Genomic DNA, 24,644 nt, shown 5'->3' on the forward strand with positions numbered 1-24,644 from the left:
TGGTAATGTTAATTTTTTTTTGCAAATAATTTCCAAAAGCTCCTTCTCATATAACATTTGGAAACTGTAGTGCTCATTTGTTTTTTTTTTGTATATATAGAAAAATTTTTATTTTAGATCGTTTGGTTTTAGTTAATGTGTTGCTCATGTTTTAAAGCGTTTTTTTTTCTTGTTTTTAAATTTTATTTAATTTTTTAATTCATGCTAATAAATTGATTAATTAATTTTAGAAAATTCTTGAAGAAGTACAAGCTGAAAAAGATTCAGTTGAAGATCTAAATGACGCCTGTGAAACATTAATGGAACATAGCGCTTGTTCTAGAATTCGCGATCAAACAGTTCAAATTCAAGCTGATTACACAAAATTATTAACATTAGTTCAAAGTAAGTTTCAGTACTTTCTTAATTTAATAACTTATTTTTAAAGCGAAACTAATCCAAAAATAATTTGAAATTTCTATTTTAAAAGGTCTGGTATCTAAAATTGAAAAGAATTTATCTGATCATACTGAATTCTTAAACTATAAGAGTGAAATGGATAAATGGATTAAAAGAGCCAATGATATTTTGGACGAGTGTACTGGTGAAGGTGATCTACATGCTATATCTCATCAAGTAGAGACTATCAATGTAAATTATTTGATAAATTAATTGACTTTTTCAAACACTAAATTCTAAACTTTTATTTATAGTCGTTAAGTTCTCGTTTACCGGAAGGACAACATTTACTTAATATGGTACAAGATGCATATACAAAAGCATTAAATGTAACACCCCTTAATAAACAAGATTCATTACGTGATTTAATGACAAAATGTCGCGAAAATTGGGATGCACTTAATATTGCAGTTAAACAAAAATTGACTGATTTGAAACAAATACAAAATCGTTATAATGAACTTAATGCAAATAAAAATCGCATTGAAAAATGGCTAATTGAAACCGAAAGAGTTATTGCCGAACCAGCTGATACAAAGGGTGAATTAAGTGAAATGAAAACCTTGTTGGAGCGCTTCAAAAATTTGTCGAACGAAATCGCACAAAAAGGCCCCGAATTATCTAATTTAGGTAAAGAAGCACATGAATTAGGTACCGAAGTTGATGAAATAAGACGTTTACAAGTCAAATGGGAAAAAGTAAATAATGATTGTGATTCACGTATACGATCAATTGAAAATGAAATTAATGACTATAATGCATACCATCAATGTTTACAAGATGTTGAAAAATGGTTGTTACAAATTTCATTCCAATTAATGGCTCACAATTCATTATTTATATCGAATCGTGAACAAACTCAAGAACAAATTAATCAACATGAACAATTATTGGATGAAATACAGCGTTATCAATCGAATTTAGATGATTTAAATTCAAAAGGACAAGGACAAATTGATCGCTATTCTCCTAAAACACCAAGTATTCGAGATACAATTGAAACGCAATTAAAAAATATACAAGACAGTTATAATTCATTGCTGCAAACATCAATACAAATAAAGAATCGTTTACAAGAATCATTGGCTAAATTCCAAGAATATGAAGACACATTGGATAGTATAATGAGAAATTTGAATGAATGTGAACCAATTATACAAAATGAATTGGATAAACCAGCTATGAATTTAGAAACAGCACAGAATCAATTAAAATTAGCTCAGGTACATAGAATGTTTTTTATCTAATATTTTAATAGTATTAATAACACGTAATTAATAAACAATTATGTTATTAAAAATATTTGTAACCACAATTTTTTTAGAATCTTCATAATAAATTACAAAATGAGAAGTCACGTTTAGCACAAGCTGTACAAGCATGTGAAGCAGCAACTGCTTCAATAAGTAGGCCAAGTTCACCATTAGAAACAGCAATGCAACCCATACCTGAACGTGAACTGGTCGTACGTGCTAAGTTAGAAGACTTAATTGATCAGGTAATTTTCTGCTACTAAGTTAACAATATTTTCTAACTTGTATTTAAAAATTTTCCTATATTTTATAATTAAATTTTTATTAAAATGCATGCCTTTATCCTTACTGTTTTATTATATAAGGTTTTCTTTCTCTATTTGTGCTTTTATTTTGTTATATTCAAAATTTTATGCAGATTCTAATTTGTAGGAGAATGTTCTATAAAGACAAGAGTGCAATTTATGGGCTCACTTAACTAAAACTTTTGTTATTTTTTTATATTTTTTATAAGTAAATCTTTTTTTTTGTATCAAAAAAAACTTTAGTAATATAATATATGTATGTATATGATATGTATATGTATGTATAAAGATATACATACTATATAGATATACACATAATAATATTTAAAAATATTTAAATGTTTTATATAAAACAAAAAAAAATAAAATATGTAGCTATGACTTAATTTAAAAAGAATTTTTTTTCTGTTCTGAATTCTAACTTGATTTTTTCGATAGCTTCCTTTTATTTCTATTAATTTTTAATTATTTATTAATTCTCTTAAGTATTTTCTTTTATGTTTGTTATGTTTGATTAAACCAAAACTCAATTTAAACACAAGTACAGCTTATTTTTTAAATTTTCTGATAACTTATGTTGTAGAATGTAAATTTGCACTTTATAAATGTTATTATTAATTTTAATTAATAATGAAATTTATGAATTAAAATTTTACTGATCATATAAATTGCTGTGAGTTACTCATGCTTTGAGGTACTTTTTTTTTATTTGTTAATGACCCCGTTTAAAGAAGTTATTCTGTGATGATCACTTTCACAACATATTCGAAACAATTAGTTTTATTTTTTTTTTGTAAAGCGCATTGTAAAATAATATGAAAGAAATGTTGATATTAAAAAGTTGACACCTCTTGGTGAAACTTATACTTAGTAGAATCCAGATAAAATAACCAAGATATAAAACAAAGCTGGGACAATTCTAAAAACTATTTTTTTTAGTCAAATCGAATAAGTTATTCAAAGGTTAATTTATGTCTTTACTTCCCACTCATAATTAATTCTAATATAATATACTAAGGGGTGTACCCAACTTTACTTATTTTTAAATTCAGTTTTGGAAATTTTCTTATTTAATTATAAATTTAATTTTTACTCTAATTTGCTTTATTATAAATTATTTTTTCTTTTTAATTTCTTTTTTTAATTTTTTTTTTTCATTTTTCCAATAACCCTAAATTCAAATTAACAAAATATCCTTTTTATTTTGATTTTTGGATTTTGAAATTTTTTGGAAAATAACTTGAACTTTACTACCACATTTATATTTTCAACTGCAATAATTTTTGTTTTGGCAATTGCACTTAAAATGCACTTAATTTTAATAATATTGCAAAATTCGCTTAAAATTGTGTACAAATATATTTGTGTACGGATGTGTAAATTAATAAATTTACAAACATGTTACATAAAATTATTTGTTCACGATAACACAAAAATAGCGCACCAGCACCGAACATGAAGATATAATGGATGGCTTTAGTTTCCAACGCATTGAAAATTTTAAGCACATCTTGCATAAAATTAATAAAAAAAATGGAATATATGATAAATTTTTTGTTTTAATTACTAAGGTAAGTTTTTTTTTTTTATATAAATAAATCACAATTACTTATTTAGAAAAAAAAAAAACAAAAAAACTGAAAAAAAAAATGCTTGGTGGTGGTTCACATTCAAAACTTGCTTCAAAAAAAATGTAAGCTATCGGCTTTGCTTAAATTAAAAGTAGTTTAATAACAAAAGTTTTATTACTTTAAAATTTACTAGACTGAATTTCCGTCCTTGTTGTCTATATTTCAAATTTATAGCTTTTTATTAAAAATTTTAGGTACAATCCCATTTGGGTGGATTGGTAGCAACTGTTAGTGAATTAGAACAACAACAAAAACAGAGAGCTGAACTCCAAGATTGGATTAAAAAGCAACAAGGTTCAATAGCTGATTGGTTATCAAGACCATGTAAACTTCGTCCAGAAGCAGCCAAGCAAGAATTGGCAACTATGAACGATCTTCTTAATACTATTGGAGATAGACGTAATCAATTGTTAACTGATATGACTGGATCATGTAAGTTATTTTTCATAGCAGATAAAAGGTAATTTTAAATACTTATCATCTAAATTTTTTAGTTGCTGATGAAGATACAACAGATCTAGAAGACAGCTTAGACCAATTGGAAAGCCAGTTGATGGATGCTATCACTAAAAAACAATGTGGACAAGATACAATTGAAAATTACCGTCAATCTATGCAAGATATGCAAAATTGGTTTGATAATTTAATTAAACGTATGGATGTTCTTGATAAAGGTAGCGGTTTAAATTGTGCACAAAAATTAGCCGCCATTGTCACCATTAAAAATGAATTTGAAAAAGATGGACCTAAAAAACTTGGTGAACTAAAGAATAAAGCATCTCAAGTTGCTGAAATTATCAGTAATTTAGATGGCCAACAAGTTGAAGAACAAATGAAATCAGTTGAAAGGCGTTACAACGATTTAGGAAAACGTATTGATCGTAAAGCTCAATTACTTGATGTTACAAACAAAGGTATTGAAGCTGCTAAATCTGAAATCGATCAAGTTCAAAATTGGGTTAAAGAAAAATTAGTTGAACTACAATCGCCACCACCAATTGGCTATGAAGTTAAATCAGCTGAAGCACGCCAACAACAAATTAAAGGAATGATGAAAGACGCTGAAGCAAAGCAATCTCTAGCTGAAACATTGGAGAAACGTGTCAATAATATGCAACATGAACTTGAACCAGTTGAACATTCACAATTAGAAAGTGCGTTAAGAAATTTGAATTCAGATCAAAAGAATCTTTCTGAAGCTCTTAAAACTGAAATGCAAAGAGCATTAGATGCTGCTAAAGCCAGAAAATCTTTAGAATCTGATTTAGAAAAGGCCAGAGCATGGATCAAAAATAAATTATCTGATGCCAGAAAACAAACTGGTCACCAACCGTTGACTTCTGCAGCTGTTGAGAAAGAAATTGCTCTTAATAAAAAGTTCGATGATGATGCAAAGCATTTTAATGAAGGAATGTTATCAAATGTCTTAAGGCAAGCTGATCACATAATGAAAGATTGTCCACCGGAAGACAAAACCAGACTACAAAAAATTTTAGATGAAATTAATGCAGACTATGCAGCTTTAAAAGATGAAAATGCTAAAAAACAAAAGGCGTTACAGGATTTGTTAGTTGGTAGGAAGAAGTTTGAAGATGATATTAAACGTATGGGTGATTGGTTAAACGAAGCTGAAGCTTCAATAGCAGGTGAAATTCGTACATCCAATCTTCCAACTTTAGAAGAACAGCTAATCAGATATAAAAAATTAGCCGACTCTGCTAAAGAAATTGGCGGTTTAATGCTTGATATTACTGAACAAGGTAAAGGTATTAACCCAAGTTTAAGCAATCCAGATAAATTAAAATTAGCGGAAGATATCAAAAACTTAAAAGATAAGCATTCTAAAATTACACAAAATATCAATGATAGATTGAAACAACTTGAGGATCATATAAAGAAATATAAAGATAGCAAAGCTAAATTGGCCGAATGTATCGCTTTCTTGAATTCAATTCAACAACGTCTGCGCGATTTGAATAGACCCATAGGCAGAAATATTGAAGACGTTCAGGAGATGTTGGGTGCTTATGAGAAAATTCTCAAAGAACTCAGGGATTCTAAACGTCGTATGGGTGATTTACAAGTCGATGATTTGCCAGAATTACAAAGTATATTGGCACAGCAAGATGATATGATTAAATTAATTGAAGATCAATTAGCTCATTTAAGGCAATTGCTATTATTACGTGAACAATATATTGCATTAATTAATCAAATCACTGCTTTTATTATTAAATATACTGACGTTGTTACAGAAATTGAAAAATCACCAGAAAGCTTAGAAGACAAAATTCGGCAATATGATGATGTTATTTTACGTATTCAGGAATGTGAAGGTTTATTGGCTACAGCAACCGATAAAGGGCAAAAAATCGCTTCTGAGGGTACTGCAGCTGATAGAAATAGTATTACTGAACAACTGCAATCACTTAAAAATCAATTGCAGAATTTACGTAAAACAGTTGAAGATCAAAAACAAAAACATGAAATTCAATTGGAACATCATAAGAAAATTGCAGCTTTGCTATCTGAAATATTAGATTGGTTACATGCAAATGAAGGTGAAGTTAAATCACGGCCATTACTGGATCGGGATCCAGATTCCGTTGAACGTGAAATTCAAAAACATAAGAATTTAGCAGATCAAGTCCTTGACAAATTAGGTAAAGTTAAAAGCTTCAGCGAACAAATTAATTCTGAAAAAGCTGTACCAAGTGCTTTACTCGAAATGATATCCGTGGGTAGATCATTCTTATCTACAATGCCAGCTGAATTGGAAGATCGCGAAAAATATTTAATAAATAACAAGAAATCACGTTTAGAATACATGAATTTGGTAGCGAAATTTAATGCATGGGTACATGAAGCGGAAACGAAATTACAGAATAGTCAACATGGTATTGATTATGAAAATATTATGAGAGATTTAGAAGATCATAAGAAATTCTTTGGTAATGATGCCGGAGTTAAAGATCTTGTTAATCGTAAAATACGTGAAGCTGCCGATAAAATATGGCCGTCATTACAAAATTATGAACAAGATGAATTGTCACGGGAAATGCAAATGCTTCAAGATGCATTAGTTAATATACTGAGCTCCGCTAAAGGGCAGCAACAATCATTAGAAAAGGAAGTTGAAAATTGGAAAGAATACAAAAACTTTTGTGAGAGGGTTAAAAGCAATATTGAAAGAACTAAATTCGATGATGAACCAGTACAAAATTTGGCTGGATTACATTTCAACATACAGAAGATTAGCCATGCCCTAGGCAATATCCAGGTGAGTGTGTCTTTTATTATATAGATATATTTAGATTATATGTATATTTTTTATTATATAGATATATATAGATTATATGTATATTTTTTATTATATATAATAGATTATATATTTTTTGTAAAATTTATTAAATATTAACTGATTGCAAAGAAATAAACAATATTGCAGCAAAATTAGAAAAAATTATGAAACAATTACAATTGAACAACCTCATTGGTTGTTTAATTGTGATGATTACTAAAAATGATATTAATGTCTACTAATTAGGAATTTACTACAGAAAGCAATTTTTATTTAATTTAAAAATTAAAGCAACTGTTCGAGTAGGAAAACATACAAGTATTAGAAAATCTTTTCTTTAAATTGAATAAAAAATTTCTATTTAATAATTCAGGAAGTGATGTTGATATTTTTCACAAAGAACCCCATAATATTAGTGCAAACACAAAACTATTGAGCCAAATGTTTTTGAAACTACGATAAATATCATCTTTTCGTAATATAACATGGACCTCGTTCCTTTAGATTCTAATTTTTTTTTTATTTTGAATGTTAACTTTACTTAAAACTTACGATACGTTTGTTTACGTTAGTTTACGATACTTGTTAATAATTTAAACTATCAAAACCAACTTAAATATTTTTGCAAATAAATAATCAAAAACGCGAATCTCAAGTTTTTTGTCTTTCTTTCTCTCTCTCATTCTTGTCTGTTTTGCTTTCTATTCGTTCAAATTTTAATTGAGCAAAAAAGTTGAGTAAAATTATTAAAAGTTTTACACCTATTAAATAAAAGCTGTCTCTTTTCTCTCACCTGTCTATAAATCTTAAGCTCATCTACTCTAATTTATTTAAACAGTAAAAAATATTTTAAAAAAAGAAATTGTACAATTCAAAAAGTATGTACATATTTAATTGCATGTTTTTTGAGAATTTTCAACAAAGTTTTCATTGCATGTATAACTTGTTTTGTATGTAATCAAAACTTATATATGTTAATATAAAGCGTACATGATACATTTAGAATTGAATATGAGTAAAATTAAATTTTGAAATATCATCAAGAATATGATTTTATTTTTGGAAAAAGGTTAAATTTCTTATTATGCTTGCTTTAAATTGTTGAAAATGTATTAAAGTCGCTAATACAACGATATAACGAAAAGGGTTCCAGTAGAGATATCAAGAAAAATAACGAAGTAAGCAAAATGTAGATCATGTGGCTTGTTAGTTTATTAGTTACTTTATACTTATATTCATTTGGACTGCTATTTTCTAAATAATAAAATAAATTTAAAAATCTCTTTTTCAATTAAATTAAATTGAATATTAAAAAAACATTTATAAAAAATAAAACTAAATTTTTTTTTAAATCACTTGTTTTTATATCAAATATATCTCCTCGTTCTCTTAATGTCATGGTATTATTGAAGATACTCACTCAAACAAGTGAAAAATAGCTTTTGATTTAAGCTTTATTAATGAATATTTTTTTTACATTTTTAACTTTAATATTAAAAAATAGTAGAAAAACGTGGTTTTTTACTGGGTAAATAAAATTATATTGGTAATGATAGTGTGTTGTATTGTACTAGCTAATGTGTATATCTACAGACCTATACTATACAACGATATGTTTTGTAAATGTTGAGTAAATTTTTCTTTCTATTTCTTTTTGTTTTTTAATATTGTATAATAAAACAATAATAAATTCTTACTCGGGCTTATTTAAGCTATGACATCATACTGATTACTATTTTGATTATGATTTCACTTATTTTTTTCGCTTTTAACAATGAACAAGTTGTGAAATATTTATTTTTAGAATAAAAACTTTAAACGAATTTTAAATTATTTTATTATTTTTTTTGTTTTATATTCAATTGAAAGAAAAATTTTCCTAAAAAACCGCTTTTGTAATTATTTTGGACAAATTTTTTAATAGATATTCGCACATTTAATAATACTTTTAGGTTTACAAAAGTAAACCTAAAAGTATGACTATTAAGCTAAATAATCATAAGTTAATTTTTTGTAAAGCGAATAGTAATTTGATTTATTTAAACATTTGTTTTTACTTTGGCTTATTCTAACTATCGAATCGCTGATTTGCATATAGTGATATTTAACGTAAGAGTTTCAAAAACTTTATTATAGACACGAGTCACGAGTCATATGAACACGTTTCTGTTTCAGATAATAATATAATTTCGAGCTTTTTACAATAATAATATCATTTTCACTTAATAATTCGATAGACAGAATAAGGCCAAAGCATGCATCACTATGAAACATGAATGTTTTTTTTTTTAGTTAATTTTGATCGAATAAAACAAAATTAATTTAAAATTGATGGAACTAGTATTAACGAACATATCATTAATCTCTGACGTCTTCTCTGAGTTAGACGTCTCTGAAATCGGTTACAATTCATTTGAAACTGCTTAAAACGTGGAAATCTACATACCTTATTCCATTGTATCTCTTCTATAAACTCAAATATAGGAGGAATAGAAAATTTTATATGAAATGTATATACATATATATCTAAATGTCACTGTAATAGAAAATCTTTATAGACATAACAGTTAAAATTGATTTAACGGATAAAATCGATTCTGAATCTAAAAAAATAGAAAATTTTTCAAAAAATCCTTCAGGAAAAAAAATGAATCAAAACCTACACCAATTTTTTACATTATATTGGAGTCGTATTACAGATTTCAATAGATCCTTTAATTAACAAAATGGAATTTTATGTACATATATGTAAATATATAACAACTTATTTAACATTGTTCATGAATGTTAAAAAAAATGTAATATATATTATGCATTTATATTAATAGACTTACATACGTATATTGTGTTTATTATTACACCTACACACATGAAATGTAGACGCAAAGCTTTTCAGGTCTCCTTTTTTCACTTAAAAAGATCTAATTCTATTATATAAGTATATTTTTCTATTATCTTATCAGTTTTAAACAGAATCTTAATGTATTAAGAATATAAAAGAAAAAAAAAATAAGCAAAATATTAAAATTAAAAAAAGGATAAAACAATCAGATTTAATAAAATAAGTTTGCACATCTACATTAACCCTATTGTTATTCCATTAATTTTTATAAAGATATTTTTTTTTGCAACACAAAACCGACGTCATTTTAACCTTATGTGCATAAATATTCTTCCATACAATTCTTTGATTACGCGCAATAACGCAAAAAGGATTTCTTATTTTACTTATAAACAGTTATTAGGTATTTGTATTTGTATAAATATAAATATAAATAGTTAAGATCTTACACCATATGCATTTATGTATATTTTAGTACAGAAGATTATCGAATCGAAACGTGGTAATATAACTTCACTGCGTTCACATTATTTGATTTATTTTTTTTTTCTTAGGATGACAATTTAATAAAAAATTATTTCGCATGAGAAGTTTTCAATTTAAGTTTACTGTGCGTATTTTAAGAAAGTTTGTTAGTAGAACTATGTATATCGCATATTCATTGATACTAAACATAATAAATAATATACATTATATATATATATATGTTTTAGATGCACACTTAGCGGATAGATTAGGGACTTAAACGTAATAAATAAAACGTAATTTAAATGGAATTACCCAGAAGCCAGGCATCATCTGTTTTCATGGCTGTATGATATTAAACGTAAAATATTGTACAATTGATTTTGATTTTGCGCTGTTATTTTGGGTTACCAACGGAAATTGTTCACCATTGTCATTTATGTCATTTACTACTTTAGTTGTGTTCTTACAATTAATCTAAATTGTTAGTAATAGTTGTAATACGGGTGCTCTTTTTCCTCCTGAACTTTCGCTTTATTAAAAAACTACAAATCGATATATAGCAATAAGCAATGAAAACTTTTAAGCTGATGCCCTTTAGAAGCCTCGATTTTAATATTAACAAAATTCATTTCCATTTCAATTTTACGTTGAAAAAATTATTTTTTTTTCACAACATACATTAAAAAATGTACAATTAATGGTTTGTACATAATGTACGTACTTATAACAATACTTATATATTTATACTTTTAAAAATTAAATACTTAGTTATATAAATAAATAAGTACTTGCCAAAACATATGTAAACATATTAATATTTATAATTCTATTTAATTTTACAATAATAAACGATAAATTTGTTAATAAAAATTTATATAAATTTAAATTACCAAGAAAACAAAATTAATTTCGTGAATATTTTTTCAAGTTCATTTACTCAATATGAATCAACAAACCTTCAATTTAAATTTTTACAATAATATAAATAATATTTTTACATATGGATGTATGTATTTACGCGAATTATATACATATTATGTATACTTATACGTGCTTGTATTTATTTATGTAGAAAATACAGATACATTATAATATTTATTTTGAGTATTATTTTTTATTAAATTTTATTTAAAAAGTTAGGTTAGAGTCACGATTTGCGACATTTCAAAAATATTTCATTAAATTTTATTCAGAGACAAGAATTTTTTGTTGAGCAACCCAAAGAGAAAATTGTGAATTAGGTATTCCTCTAAAATTGAGAAGTAATGTATATGTACATAAATTGTATTTTGAATGAGTAAAAGATTAAGAAATTGTAAATATGTAATGTAAAATTTGGATTGACATGTTTGTATAGTTTAATAGTGAGCAAGCGTTAAAGTTCATATGATTTCAATTTTGTTTGACAGAATGTGGAAAACATTAAATAGAAATATTTGACTTTAGTAATTAAAAAAAAATGGTTAATTTGAAATTAAAATTTAGTAGTAAATAAATTAAATCATTAATATTTAATTATTATTATATAATATACTATAAAATTTAGGATAAACATAAAAATTAAAAAAATCTTAAATTAAATGTGATACCTTAACATGACCTGACCGAAGTTTTATTTTCATAGTACCATAGAGAGGCTCCTACATAGAAAATTTTATACGCAAGTATAAAATTTTCTATACCATGTATGTATATATGAACGTATTACATACGCATACATAATACAAATTTGCACATGCATTCGTGTATGAGAGCATTTTATATATTATGTATATGTATGTGTTCGTGTTTGTTTGTATTTAACCGGCATTTTAAGCCGGATAGAGAAATAAGCTTTTCCATGTTTTTCTTTTAGTTTTTTTTTTTTGTAATAAAAACACATTGAAAAAATTTTTTTTGTGCATATAATATATGTAAGTATACCTATTATATATAACTATGTACATACATACTCGTACACATATTATCCGAAACCATATGATTTTTTATTATTTTGATTTCACAATTAGAAAACAAACTAAGCATATTATTAGGTATTAAAAATAAAATTCCAATTAGATCATAACTGAGACAGTAATTGCTTAAATTTACTGTCATTCTTATGCTGTTTTAAGAATATTGTTAAATGTATAATAATTGGTACCTATTACGTCAAGTAACATAAATTTTTGTATTTGTATTCATGAAATAATATAAATAATGCTATCATTTTACAATTCTTTAACAAATTTCCAGTCTAACAAAAAAAACATCTAATATTTTTGACCTGAGATTTAGACATTTTTTTCATGTGCCTATATTTTTTAATTCAAACTTGCTTACAATTTATTGTGCATATACATACACACATAATCTAGAATGTATTAACTCAATTTTTACTTATATATTTTATTTATCTATATAGAGTAGCTATATACATAGGTACATTGATTAAAATAATCAAATATGTATTGGAATTTTTCTATGGAAATACTGTTATATTCATATATAGGTTGTATATGTATGTATCTACACGAATAAAAGAAGTATAACTTTTGAGTATTAATATCGCAACATCCAACTTATACATTATCAGATATGTACGTACTTACACATGTATACATAAATGTTCAAATTTTAATCAACTTTAAATGGTAAAAGCTGCACAATAAAAAATTATAATATGGTGTTAAATGTGTATTTAGGTATACATATAGTATTAAGTATACTTTAATACAACAAAATATTTTTCAGTTTTTAAATTGGCTTGGCCTCAGATAATAGGAATCATATTAAACTTTTTTTTTTTTTTACATTATTGTATTTATACATACACAAATTTTTTCTTATACACCACTATTACATATCTAGCAAAAACTAAAAGATTTTTCTCTCGAATGTTTTAAGATTAACCTAGCCGCGCTCTGGTCTGGTCTTAGAGTTTTGATAGTTGTGTATAAAATATAGTAGCTCGATTTTTTTTACACATATGAAAACTTTTTTAAAGAGACAAGTTTTCATTACACTTTTGAATCTGAATTTATTTTAAAAGCAAAACAAAAAAACTAACTACTGAACCGAAATTGAAATAAAAAATACAAGTAAGGTACAAGTATATTATAACAATATAAGCAAGTATAATAAAAATATAAAAAAGTAAAAGCAAGTACTCGTATAAATGTAGGTACACACACATTATGTTATTATTATTATCTATGTATGTATACATTGTAGATACAAGAATATTAAACATGCTTACTGGGCGGTTAGCACCATAGAAATACAGCATACAAAAAAAAATTAAAGAAAAATTTTTTTTTTTTTTTGCGGAGAAAAAAAACAAGCAAAATTTATTCTCCCTTCAAAACTAAATGAGACATTAAAGAGTTAAGTGTCGTGCAAAAATATAGACGTAACAACGCATTCAATATTGTGAAAAAAAAAATTAAGAATTAAAACAAAAATAAGAAAACAGATAAACGGAATTTAAAAAAAAAACTACAAAAAATAAATAGATTTAATTGTGTTGCAAATTTAATTTTTATCTTTTGTTATCCTTATTTTTGAAATTTAATAAAAGAAATAAAAAAATACCTGTGTATTAGAAAGGATCATTGAAAATTTATAAAACGAAAACAAATAAAGTGATTAAATCTTTAGAGAAAAAATTAATCTTATAAAAAAATCGCCCAAAAATAAAAATAAAAAAATCGATTTTTATTGATTGTGTGTGTGTGAATATATTTTTGAAGGAAACGAAAAAAAAACTTTTTTCTTACATTTTTTTTTCCTTTTTTGTTTTGTCTAAAAATTTAAAGTGAAGTTTAAAAATATATTTAATTGCCTACAATAACTAAATTTGTCAAAAATTTGTACCAAAAAAAAAAAAAATTTTTTTTAAAAATAGTTTGCATATTTTTAATAAATTTGTCGATTCTTCATTTTCGATTAATCGATTATAGATTGAAATTAGAAGATTTTTCTCAATTAATAATATTAATTTTAAAATTTTTTTAATTTCAACATGAAATTTTTTTTTTGCATTATATATTTATTTACATTAAAATATTCTAACCTAAAAATTTAAATATTATAAAAATTCAGTTTAAATTCGGAATATCTAATATATCTCAATTTTGAATAGATCTCAATTTTAAAAAAAATATTATTCATTATTTTTTTTCAACTCTCTATCTCTCACATCTCCATCATCATTCATCAATCATTTCCATAATTATGTTAAAGTTGAATTCAAATACAAATTTAAAAAGGGAGAGTCTTATTAAAATTTTCAATTATAATTAACATTAATTTTCTAATAAGAAAAATTTATTTTATTTGTAAAAAAAAAAGATGGAAATTTATTTTCTAATATTTAAAAAATAAAGAATTAATTTTATATATTATATTAATAAAACGATAGGTGTGCTATACAAAGATTTTCTTCAGTCTATATTTATGCAGACAGTAAATTTATTATAGAATTTCACAATTGGGTACAACTGCAATATTTTAATATAAAATGTAATACATACATATACGTTATGTATATTAAGCTACAATCTAATTTGAATTGCATATATATTCGTCTATTGTGCATATACTTTTTATGTATGTACATACATATATAATATGTATATCGGATTAGCTAACTAACTAAATAAAGTATATGCAAGGATATACAAAACATTCTTTAATTTTGGTGTGCGCTTTGCTATTGTTAAATTAATTTATTATATGTAAATGTCATTTATGGAACATTTATTTTATATATTATTGTTAATATAACGAAATATATTCTTACATGTATTTGAATGTAAATTATAGATATTAATACTATTATTAATAAAATTAAAATCATTTTCAGCTTAAATATTCAAAATCTGATATTTGTATCGCTTAACTGCGACAAAACTAAATTAATTTATAAAATGTCATTTTTTCAGTCAAATATGACAATTGTTACAGAATTTTTTTCTCTCTATTTCAGACAAATAAACTTTCCTATCCTTCTGAGGAGAAAACAAAAAGATGTTAAGAAAATGAGTATAATTTAGTTTTCTCTTGTACATCTTAGATTTTTTACCTTATTAATTAAGCATTTTAATGACTTAAGTTTTCATTTATGAAATACAATAGCATAAATTAAAGTTGTCATATTTTACTAAATGCTTGTATATTATTGAATACTTTCAAGAGTTTTGGCTTATTAGAAAAACAACTAAAATATGTTTGAAATAAGTTTTATTGTGAAAATTAAATAATTTTTAATTTTTATTGTTTGAGTCAATTACTGGGATACAATGCTAGGATAAGATAAATATCACTTTTATGAATCCAAATGAAATTTAATTTTTATATAAAAATGTTTTTTCTTTTTAAAAATGTTTAGTTTTTTCGACTACAATGTCAATAAGATGTTAAAAATATTCAAAATGTACTTATATTTTTTACAATTTATATTTTAATAGCTATAATTTAATTATACCATAACCTTTATCATATAGGACATGCATGCATATTATGTACATACATACAAAAAATATTATTTGAAAATTCCTTTACAAGTTTCTCTCAGCCGCATATTAAAAATTGTTTAAGGATATTAAAATGAAAAGAACACAACTATGAAAATAGCTCCTTTTTCGTTCACTATAAGAACAATGTTCTGTCAATATCGATTAAAATTCCTTTTTATTTTATTTTGCATATACTTACATACATATACAAATGCATTTAAATAAAAGTTACATGAGCAAATGTGCTTATTAGATTTTTGTCTTATAAATCTGTTATATTTACTATACGGTAGCTGTTATAAATGAGTATAATTCTATATTATATATTTCTACTGTACAGTAAAGTAGTTCACATGTATATATTTATATATAGTAAATATGTATAAATTATAAGTTATCTATACATACATATATACTTTATTACAACGAATAATACATTTTAAGAAAATAGTTATGCAATACAAATTTAATGTTATACATAATCATAGAGAATTTTATAATATAGTATAACATAATATAAATAAAAAATTTAAAAGATTAATTGAAATTAAAATACATATTATAATCCTTTGAACTACGATAGAAAAAGAAAAGAAAAATTAAAAAAAAAACTTTAAAAAAATATTGGAATTTTCTCTATAGGTGGTGCAATAACATTTTAACATAATGTAATGAATGAATATGTATAGATGTATGCATAAAATATTTACAATAATGTACGTTCGTATGTATATATAAATATTATGGTCATGTATACACAGAGTTGGCACTAAATTTTCTTTGCTCTTATAATTTTTATAAAGTACAAATTTATTTCAATGATTCAATTTTCCATTTGTATATAAAACAAAAAAGATTTTCGGTTTTATTTTAAGAAAATCTATAAAATTTGTTTAATTAATTTAATAAAATTAATATTTCATAAATTATAAATGTAACACAAATCGAATGAACATAGAATTAACGATACATACATATGTACTACCTCTATATATTTGGTTATTTCTTCAACATTATCGTATGGTAATGTTGCATACATTTCAGAGGAATGCATAAAAATCTGAGAGGTATAATTGTATTAGAATAAAGATTGAATTAGATTACTTGTAATCAATTTTAAAAAAGTTAGGTATGTATACAGTGTGTCTAAAAAATTAATTATCGTAAATTGACATTTGGATAATTTTTGGCGATAATATATTAACTCTGAGGAAGGAAGGGATAGAAAAATATTTTTTTTTTTATAAATGTTTACTTACTTACAAAATTTATGTTTTCTATTTTCAAAGGAATACAGATGTCGTCGACGATTCAATGAATGTTTTGTCAAAGAGCAAATAATAAGCACTGTTTTTTTTATACGTTATTAAGTAAATACTATATGATAATAACTATCACAATTATAAGGACAATATTTTATATAATTAAACTTGATCACCAAGTACTTTGTAAGATAAAAATTTTTTGTATTCTTTGACCAGAATAAGGATTCAAATTGTCATTGTTATTTCAAATCTATAAAAATTTGGTATGTTTTTTTTTTTTAGATTCTGTCTTTACGGTGACACAATCGTTTATTTTTATGCGTATAATTTGTAATTAAGAAATTTTTGTTATATTCTTTTAACTTATATGGTATTATTTTTCTAAATAAGCAGATATACATATGTATATATAACCATAAAATTTTTATTTCTCATATTACCATATATGTATACGAGTATGAGAATTGAAACAATTAAGTTCTCTTTACAAAATGTTATTAAAATATATAAGAAAAAGCATTTATAATTTAATAACCTAAATTCAAATTTTGTTAGTAAAGTTTTTTAGTACAATATTTTTATTTAATCAAAAAAAAAAAAAAATTAGTTTTAGAAATTTAAATATTATCTACTTATATACAATACTCGTAGTAAATACTATATTATATGTGTGTTTATAATATACTCATATGTACACTAAAATTTTCATAAAATCGCACATATGAGAATTTTAACATTCAGTCCAATGCTAATAATGATAATTATTATATTTTCTTGTGTGATGACAACAAAATGTGGTATACATCAAATGTTAAGTATGTATATAAAGTTCTTTTGAACAAATTATTTGATATTATTTCATTTTTAGAGTTCAAATTAATAATAAAGAGTTCATATAACTTGTATGTATTACTGCTTTTGCTCTATACATTGCGATACACTCCATTAACTTTTGTGTTTAAATATGAAAAATAAGAATTACGACTTTTTCATTTTATAATAGAATAGCTGCAGAAATATTAAAATTGGATACATAAAATTTAATCAATAAATTTATATTGACATCGTTGGATTTTTTTTTTTTTTTTTTATATACATGGACGTATGACTAAGCTTTAAGGTTTTTGCTTGATTTTTACTATCGAATAAGGTACTCAAAATCGCACTGTCACCTTCACTCTGTGGGTTCTGGTAATGAAGGATAGAACGGTGATTGAAATGACCAAATATACATTCGTTTCTGCAAATTCTTGGTAATATTTTCTAATAAATAGAAAATTCAAAAGTACAAGATTTTCGCGTATTATAAGATTTTGGCATAAACATGCTAAACAATATATAAAGTACTCATATAATATTAGATTAATGTCACTCTATTATACAATGTAAATTATATACTTACTTAATCAATTTAATTATTTACATTTTATTTTGACGTAAAGTACGAATATGTTAAAAAAGAATTGCCACCAATGAATTTATTGTTGTCTTTAATCCAATATTATTCATTGTACATAAAGAGGAAAGGTTTAGAACCAACATTACACTAATAAAATCGATTTATTTTAAATGAAAATAAAAGTATATAAAACTGATAATATTAAATATTTATTACTGAATTAAGTAGTTGTGAAATAGAAATTGCAAAAATTTTGTGGACATAATAAACAGAACATAACAAATTAAACAGAAAATTGAGCTACAAATTTAATTTGATTCGAATATGAATTTGAAATTTTTCCGACTTAATAACTTTTACTATTAGCGTTGACATGTTGTAAAACAAAATACAATTTAAAATCTTAAAATTTGCATGAAATGACCCATATACGATAAATTTCAATATATGTAGTATAAAAATATTTTTCTTGGGTACTAAAACACTTAAGAAATGTCACTACAGCTTTTGAAAATTCTGAAACATTTTAAATATATTTTTGCTTTTTATCATAAAAAGAGAATTTCAAAATATTTTAATTTAATTCAAACATAAATTTGTGAGGATAATTAATAATTTAGAGAATAATTTAGAAAATTTAATAATTGTTTATTTTATAATATGAAAAAAATTGTTACAGAAAATTTTTTTTCCAAAAAAAGAAAATTAAATCCAATATTATTTAAGATCAGAGACTTTAATAATGATGACACGATTTTATTTTTAAATTATTATTTGTATGCAAATTATATTAAAAATCTCATAAAAATCCAAACGAAAAAAAAATTTTTGTTTTGCATAAATTTTTTTTCAACTTGATGATTTGAAATTCAATCATCTTAACTTTTATTGAATTAAATAAATTCCGGAAATTTTTTTAAACTGAATTTTATAATATTAGCCATCATACGCCAAATATTTTCATATACAACTCATAAATATTTCTTTGCAATCATATTCAGTTATATAAAACAAAAACAACAAGAATAATAATAATAAAAAAAATATTTTATTTATATATGCACATATAAAAAAACAAATTTAAGAAAAACAAGAAAAACAAATTATTAATTAAATTTTCAGGGACAAACAAGTGATTTAGATCAAGCAAATCAATTGGTACAACAATTAAAACGCAACGCTGATACACGTAATCGTGATATAATTGACAAAGATAATCAAGCATTAAATAAATCTTGGAAAGATTTAATAAGTACATTACAAAATCGTCGAGATACATTACAATCATTAGCAGATAGGTGGCAAGATTTTGATAATAAATTACACGATTGGGAAAAATCGATTGAACGTTTAGAAGAACGTTTTAGACATGTCGATCCAATCGTAAGATCAAGACGTCTACTCGAAGAGACAAAGAATGTTATCCAAGTAAGTATTTTTTAATTTATTTTATATTTAATTTTTGTTTAATCTATTTTAAATTATTCTTAGACGATCATTTCTAAAGTTGTTTTATAGAAGTTTGCTATGATCAATTTGATTACATCTTTATTATAAAAGAAACCTTGAATTCAATTATTTCAAATTAAATGCAAATATTGCGAGTAATACAAAAATTTCTGAAAAAGAACAAAATCAATCATATTTACCTATACTTAACCTTCAAGTTTTCATTGAAATTGCAAAAGTAAAATAAATCAAAAAAAAATAAGAAAAATTTCAATTTTTTCATATAAAAACTTCTGTTTTAAGAGTATGAAATCTAGTTAGTATAAAATTTCTTTAAAAATAGTAAAACTTTGAATCAATAAAGCGTTAATTGATTTTGAAATTAAAATGAAATATTTAAAATTATCCATAATTTGTGAAAAATTCATTCAAATTTTTTTTTCTTAAAACTTTATACTTTAATTACCAGAAAACTTTATAAATAAAAATTTTTAGAGAAAAAACATCAATAAATTAGATTTTTCAAATACATAACTAAATTTATAAAGTACGTAAACCACATCATTCATTAAAACTTTCGCCTCCTTCCACTTGTTTCCTTGCTGATAAATAAGCACTTGGCAATCAATTACTAAAAATTCTACATCTAACATAAAAGAAAAATTTATTTAATTGTAACTATTAATAATATGTTGCACGTAAAATTTTTGTAAAATTTATTATTATAAAATTTTACCACTAAGAGAGATTTCCATATCATAAGCTGTCCATATCAAGTAGTTTAGTTCATGATATTGTGGTCTGTCCAGCTGATAATTCAAGCAATATTTCGCTTATATTTGAACTTCTTTCTTTTTCAATTCAGGCACAATGTCCCTACAAATTTTCATATTGTCTATTCTATGATAAGAATTTTAAAAAATATTTCAGGAAACTAATAATTTTCAACCACAGTAATTATCAGTTGCATTCAGTTTTTCTTTGTTACAAATGCTGGTCTTCTGCTTATCGGCTTAAAGTACCAAAACAATTTGCCCAAAATTCAGTCTAAAATTTTTTTTAATAATTAATTAATAATTTTTTATATTGTATAAAATTAAATTTAATAGAAGAATTAATTTATTATTTTTACTTGCTATAGTATTGAACACCGTTAAAATATTAGTGTATTATGAAAAATTATACAAAATTAGGAATATAAATTCTTCAATAAAAGATAAAAATGCTCATTTCTTACTAAATAAAATATTTTTCTTTCTTATCGATTTCATGTTTTCTTATATTTTTTTTGAAAATTTTTTAATTTCTGGTTTCCAAATTTAGTTCCCAGTTCACCGGTTTTTTTTTTTCATATTAATTTTTTTTTGTCTACTTTTATGCTTTTACCAGCTCTTTTATTTTTGTTTATTTTTTAATTGAATATGAAAATATATTTTAGCAATATTCAAAAACTTGTTTATGGAACCGGCATTCCAATCAGCAAAAAAAAAAAAACGCTGAATTTTTATTTCTGCTTTTCAATTTTGATGAAAAATACTTTATATACATGATCTATGTGTGTGTGTGTAGATTGTACAGTTGTATACAGTTAATGAAAACTCTCACGTCATTACAAGTCTCATTTTTTCAATAACTTTTCTTATTTAGAAGTTTTTGTCTCAAATTTTAATTAATTAATTAGAAGTTCTTTTAAGTAGAATTCATTAGAATCTAAATTAGAGCGACATTTGACATAATAGGAATTGCATTTTCGTAGGCACCAACAAATTTTTACCTTAGATACTAAATCTAGTACGTTTTCTTTTTCACTTTGAAATGACTATTGTACGAGTGCGTTTTAAATTGCTGAAACTAACATGCGATAATAGCTTTTAAATTTATTTATTATATAAGAGAAAAACATTAAAAATTAGTTAAGCAAAAAAAGTAACTCAAGCGCGATTGTGTCATCAAAAAAAAAAAAATGGGAAACTAGAATTAAAGAGATACAAAAAAAAACTATTTTTGATGTTTTTTTTTTGCCAGAACAGTCAGCCTAAAATTTTTTATCATAGTAGTATACAAAATAGAAAACTTTATGACCTTGCCGCTTTTAGAAGTTGAATTTTATGTTTTTGTTGACTTTTTCGTTTTTTTTTTATTTCAATAGTTCAATACCACCTTCAAAACCAAATGTTCTTTTAAAATTCGAACAAAACAAAATTTTATTAAAACTAATTGAAATTTAAATCCAAATTAGGCGTATATTTTTGTATTTTTAAATTAGTTAAATTATAGGAAAAAATTAATTAAGAAATTTTTAAAAAAATATGTTGTATCAAAAATCATTAAACTTGTCGCTAGTAAGTTCATTTCAATCTAAGTTTGGTTTTATACCGATGGAACAATACGGGAGTGAATAGAGTGATTCTATTATTCGCCTTAGTTTGTCTTTCATATATTAATTAGAACTTTTATCTTTTTTATACTAATGTATAAAACTGTTCTAGATTAAATTAGATTTGTAGATTGGCAGGCGGAATACACCCTTTCATGTGACAACCGCAATAGTCCAAAGATAGGATCAAGAGCAAGAGCATCCGCCTCTTTGTTACCATAAGTATAGACGTGCACCCTATTGCTAGTACCAACTTCTACTAGCGCCTCTAGATACTCCCACATGAAATTTGATTTAATTTGGTATGAGTTAAGCCTAACCTTGGGCTATTCGAGAATAAATAAATAGTGCTAAGTGAGCTGGGAGTTCCAGAGAAATTTTTGCACAAGTGTTTCATTAAAAATGCATGCACAAATATTTATTTTTTTTCTTTAATGAACCTAAGAAATTCAATGTAATACTATGATTTTATCTGTTTTGTGTACTATATTTGTGGACGCAATCTAATAAAAGTAACTTAGGTAAAATGTTATAAAATAAAGAGAATTATTACTAAACAAACATCACTAACACAAAATAAAAAAGTTAACAACGCAGTCCATTAAATCAATTTAAGTAATGTTTCTATAAATAACCTTTGATTATTGTAAATAGAATCGATTATTTATATATCGATTCTATAAATGGTTTTAATTTAGAAATAAAAAAAAAATTCAATAAATTCTCATTAAAAATAAAAATTTTATGGCACAAAGTACTAAATAATTTTTGTTGCCTAAATAAATACATATATAAGTTCGAATGTACATATGTATGTACATATGTAAGTTTAATATTAATGAAAAAATTTGCATTTTAATATTTTGATTTATTTCACTTAAAATATGCCACGTGCTCTTAAAATTTTTTTTTCTCATTTTTTAGAAAGTTAACATTTTTTTTTTTTTGTTCCTTTACAAAACCAGATTCTCTCTAAATAAGTGCAATGAGCTCAAAATTTATTATTTTATTTTTATCGGTTTATTTTTATTTTTTTTTTTGCGTACAAAAATATACAATATAAAATAGTGATTTTCTGATAACTATGTAACAGAGGGAGAGTATAAAAAAAAGCAAAACAAAATGAAATTAAGGCTGCAAAATTACAGTATGTGCACATTCTTTAATACTTTTTTAAAACTTTTTAAAAATTTCACAAATAAAATTTATAGTTTCTAACAATTTTGATAATAATCTCGAGAAAAATTTGTGTACGTTTATTAAAACTTCTTGTAAGAATTCATTTGTGAGACAATTGTCACAAATTCGGAGACAAATACTTTACTTCACAATTAATTGTTGTGAAGTTTTGAATTTGCCCATGTCAAGATTTTATTATGACATCTGCCATACCATAGCAAAACAATGAAGTGTTTTAACATTTTCTTGGACTAACTATATACATTACTTGTGTAAGTATGGGTATATAAAAAAAATGGAGAAAATTTTAAAGAAATCCAAAAACGATTACAATTTTAATAAAGTAATTAAAAATTACATAAATAGATGTGATACTGTACGAATAAAAACTCTATAAAGAAAAAAAAAGCAATATCAATAATATTAGCCGCAAATGATATTAAAATTATTTTAGTCTTTATAAAACTCACTTATTTTTAAACTAAGTATTCAGCATTTTCGTGTTTCTCTTTGTGGCAATTTTAATAAATTTAATTTAATTTTTATCATTTAAGTGGTATGCAATATCCTGATTACTTATTCCTCTTATTTTTTTTTTTATTTTTGAATAATTTGTGGTTTCGTCTACATGCTAGTTATACTACATTTTTATATACATATGTATATATATATATATGTATGTATGTATGTATGTATGTAAACAAAATTAAATTGAATAACATGTTAATTGAATGAAACATTTAAACTAAATAACCGACAATATATACATGTACATACTTAAATACATTTGGATACATTATAATTCTTTATCATGCTACATGTTTATATATATTTACATACATACACTCCTTCGTTCAGATGATTTAGAAATACAATGGCTTTTCTTACCATATTTCTTAATTCTTTTTATTTTTTTTTCAATTTCAAGTTTAAGTCTTTCACATGAAATTTTCTCTATACATAAGGAATTTCTGAGAAAAGTTTATGTCTTCTTCATGGCAACCTCATCTTTTATTTGAAAAGAAAAGTAAAATAAAAGAAAAATGTAGGATACTTATATGTAATGAAAAAATTTGACATTAAAATAAGGTTAAATCATTTAATACATTCATATGTCATACTGTCATACCGTAATATTCGATATGATACAAAAAATTTCTTAAAATTCTTAAGAATTTTTATTTATCTACATACTGTATAACAGTTTTTATATGGATACAAACTGAGAAATGGCACAAT

At 24.0% G+C, this 24,644-nt stretch overlaps 1 protein-coding gene across 17 annotated transcripts in view; it reads left to right on the forward strand.

Moving 5' to 3' along the window:
• Positions 1-24,644, forward strand: part of LOC129608558 (muscle-specific protein 300 kDa) — a 257,736-nt gene that overhangs the window by 123,532 nt on the left and 109,560 nt on the right. For all 17 annotated transcript variants that reach the window (XM_055520156.1, XM_055520158.1, XM_055520151.1 and 14 more), the window contains 7 exons: positions 231-384; positions 470-630; positions 693-1,661; positions 1,763-1,936; positions 3,822-4,059; positions 4,122-6,907; positions 19,523-19,828. In XM_055520156.1, the coding sequence (XP_055376131.1) occupies positions 231-384; positions 470-630; positions 693-1,661; positions 1,763-1,936; positions 3,822-4,059; positions 4,122-6,907; positions 19,523-19,828 (4,788 nt within the window). The remainder of the gene's footprint in view (positions 1-230; positions 385-469; positions 631-692; positions 1,662-1,762; positions 1,937-3,821; positions 4,060-4,121; positions 6,908-19,522; positions 19,829-24,644) is intronic.

This window comes from Condylostylus longicornis, unplaced genomic scaffold (assembly GCF_029603195.1).
Source record: "Condylostylus longicornis isolate FDR11 unplaced genomic scaffold, ASM2960319v2 ptg000031l, whole genome shotgun sequence".
Classification (NCBI taxonomy): domain Eukaryota; kingdom Metazoa; phylum Arthropoda; class Insecta; order Diptera; family Dolichopodidae; genus Condylostylus; species Condylostylus longicornis.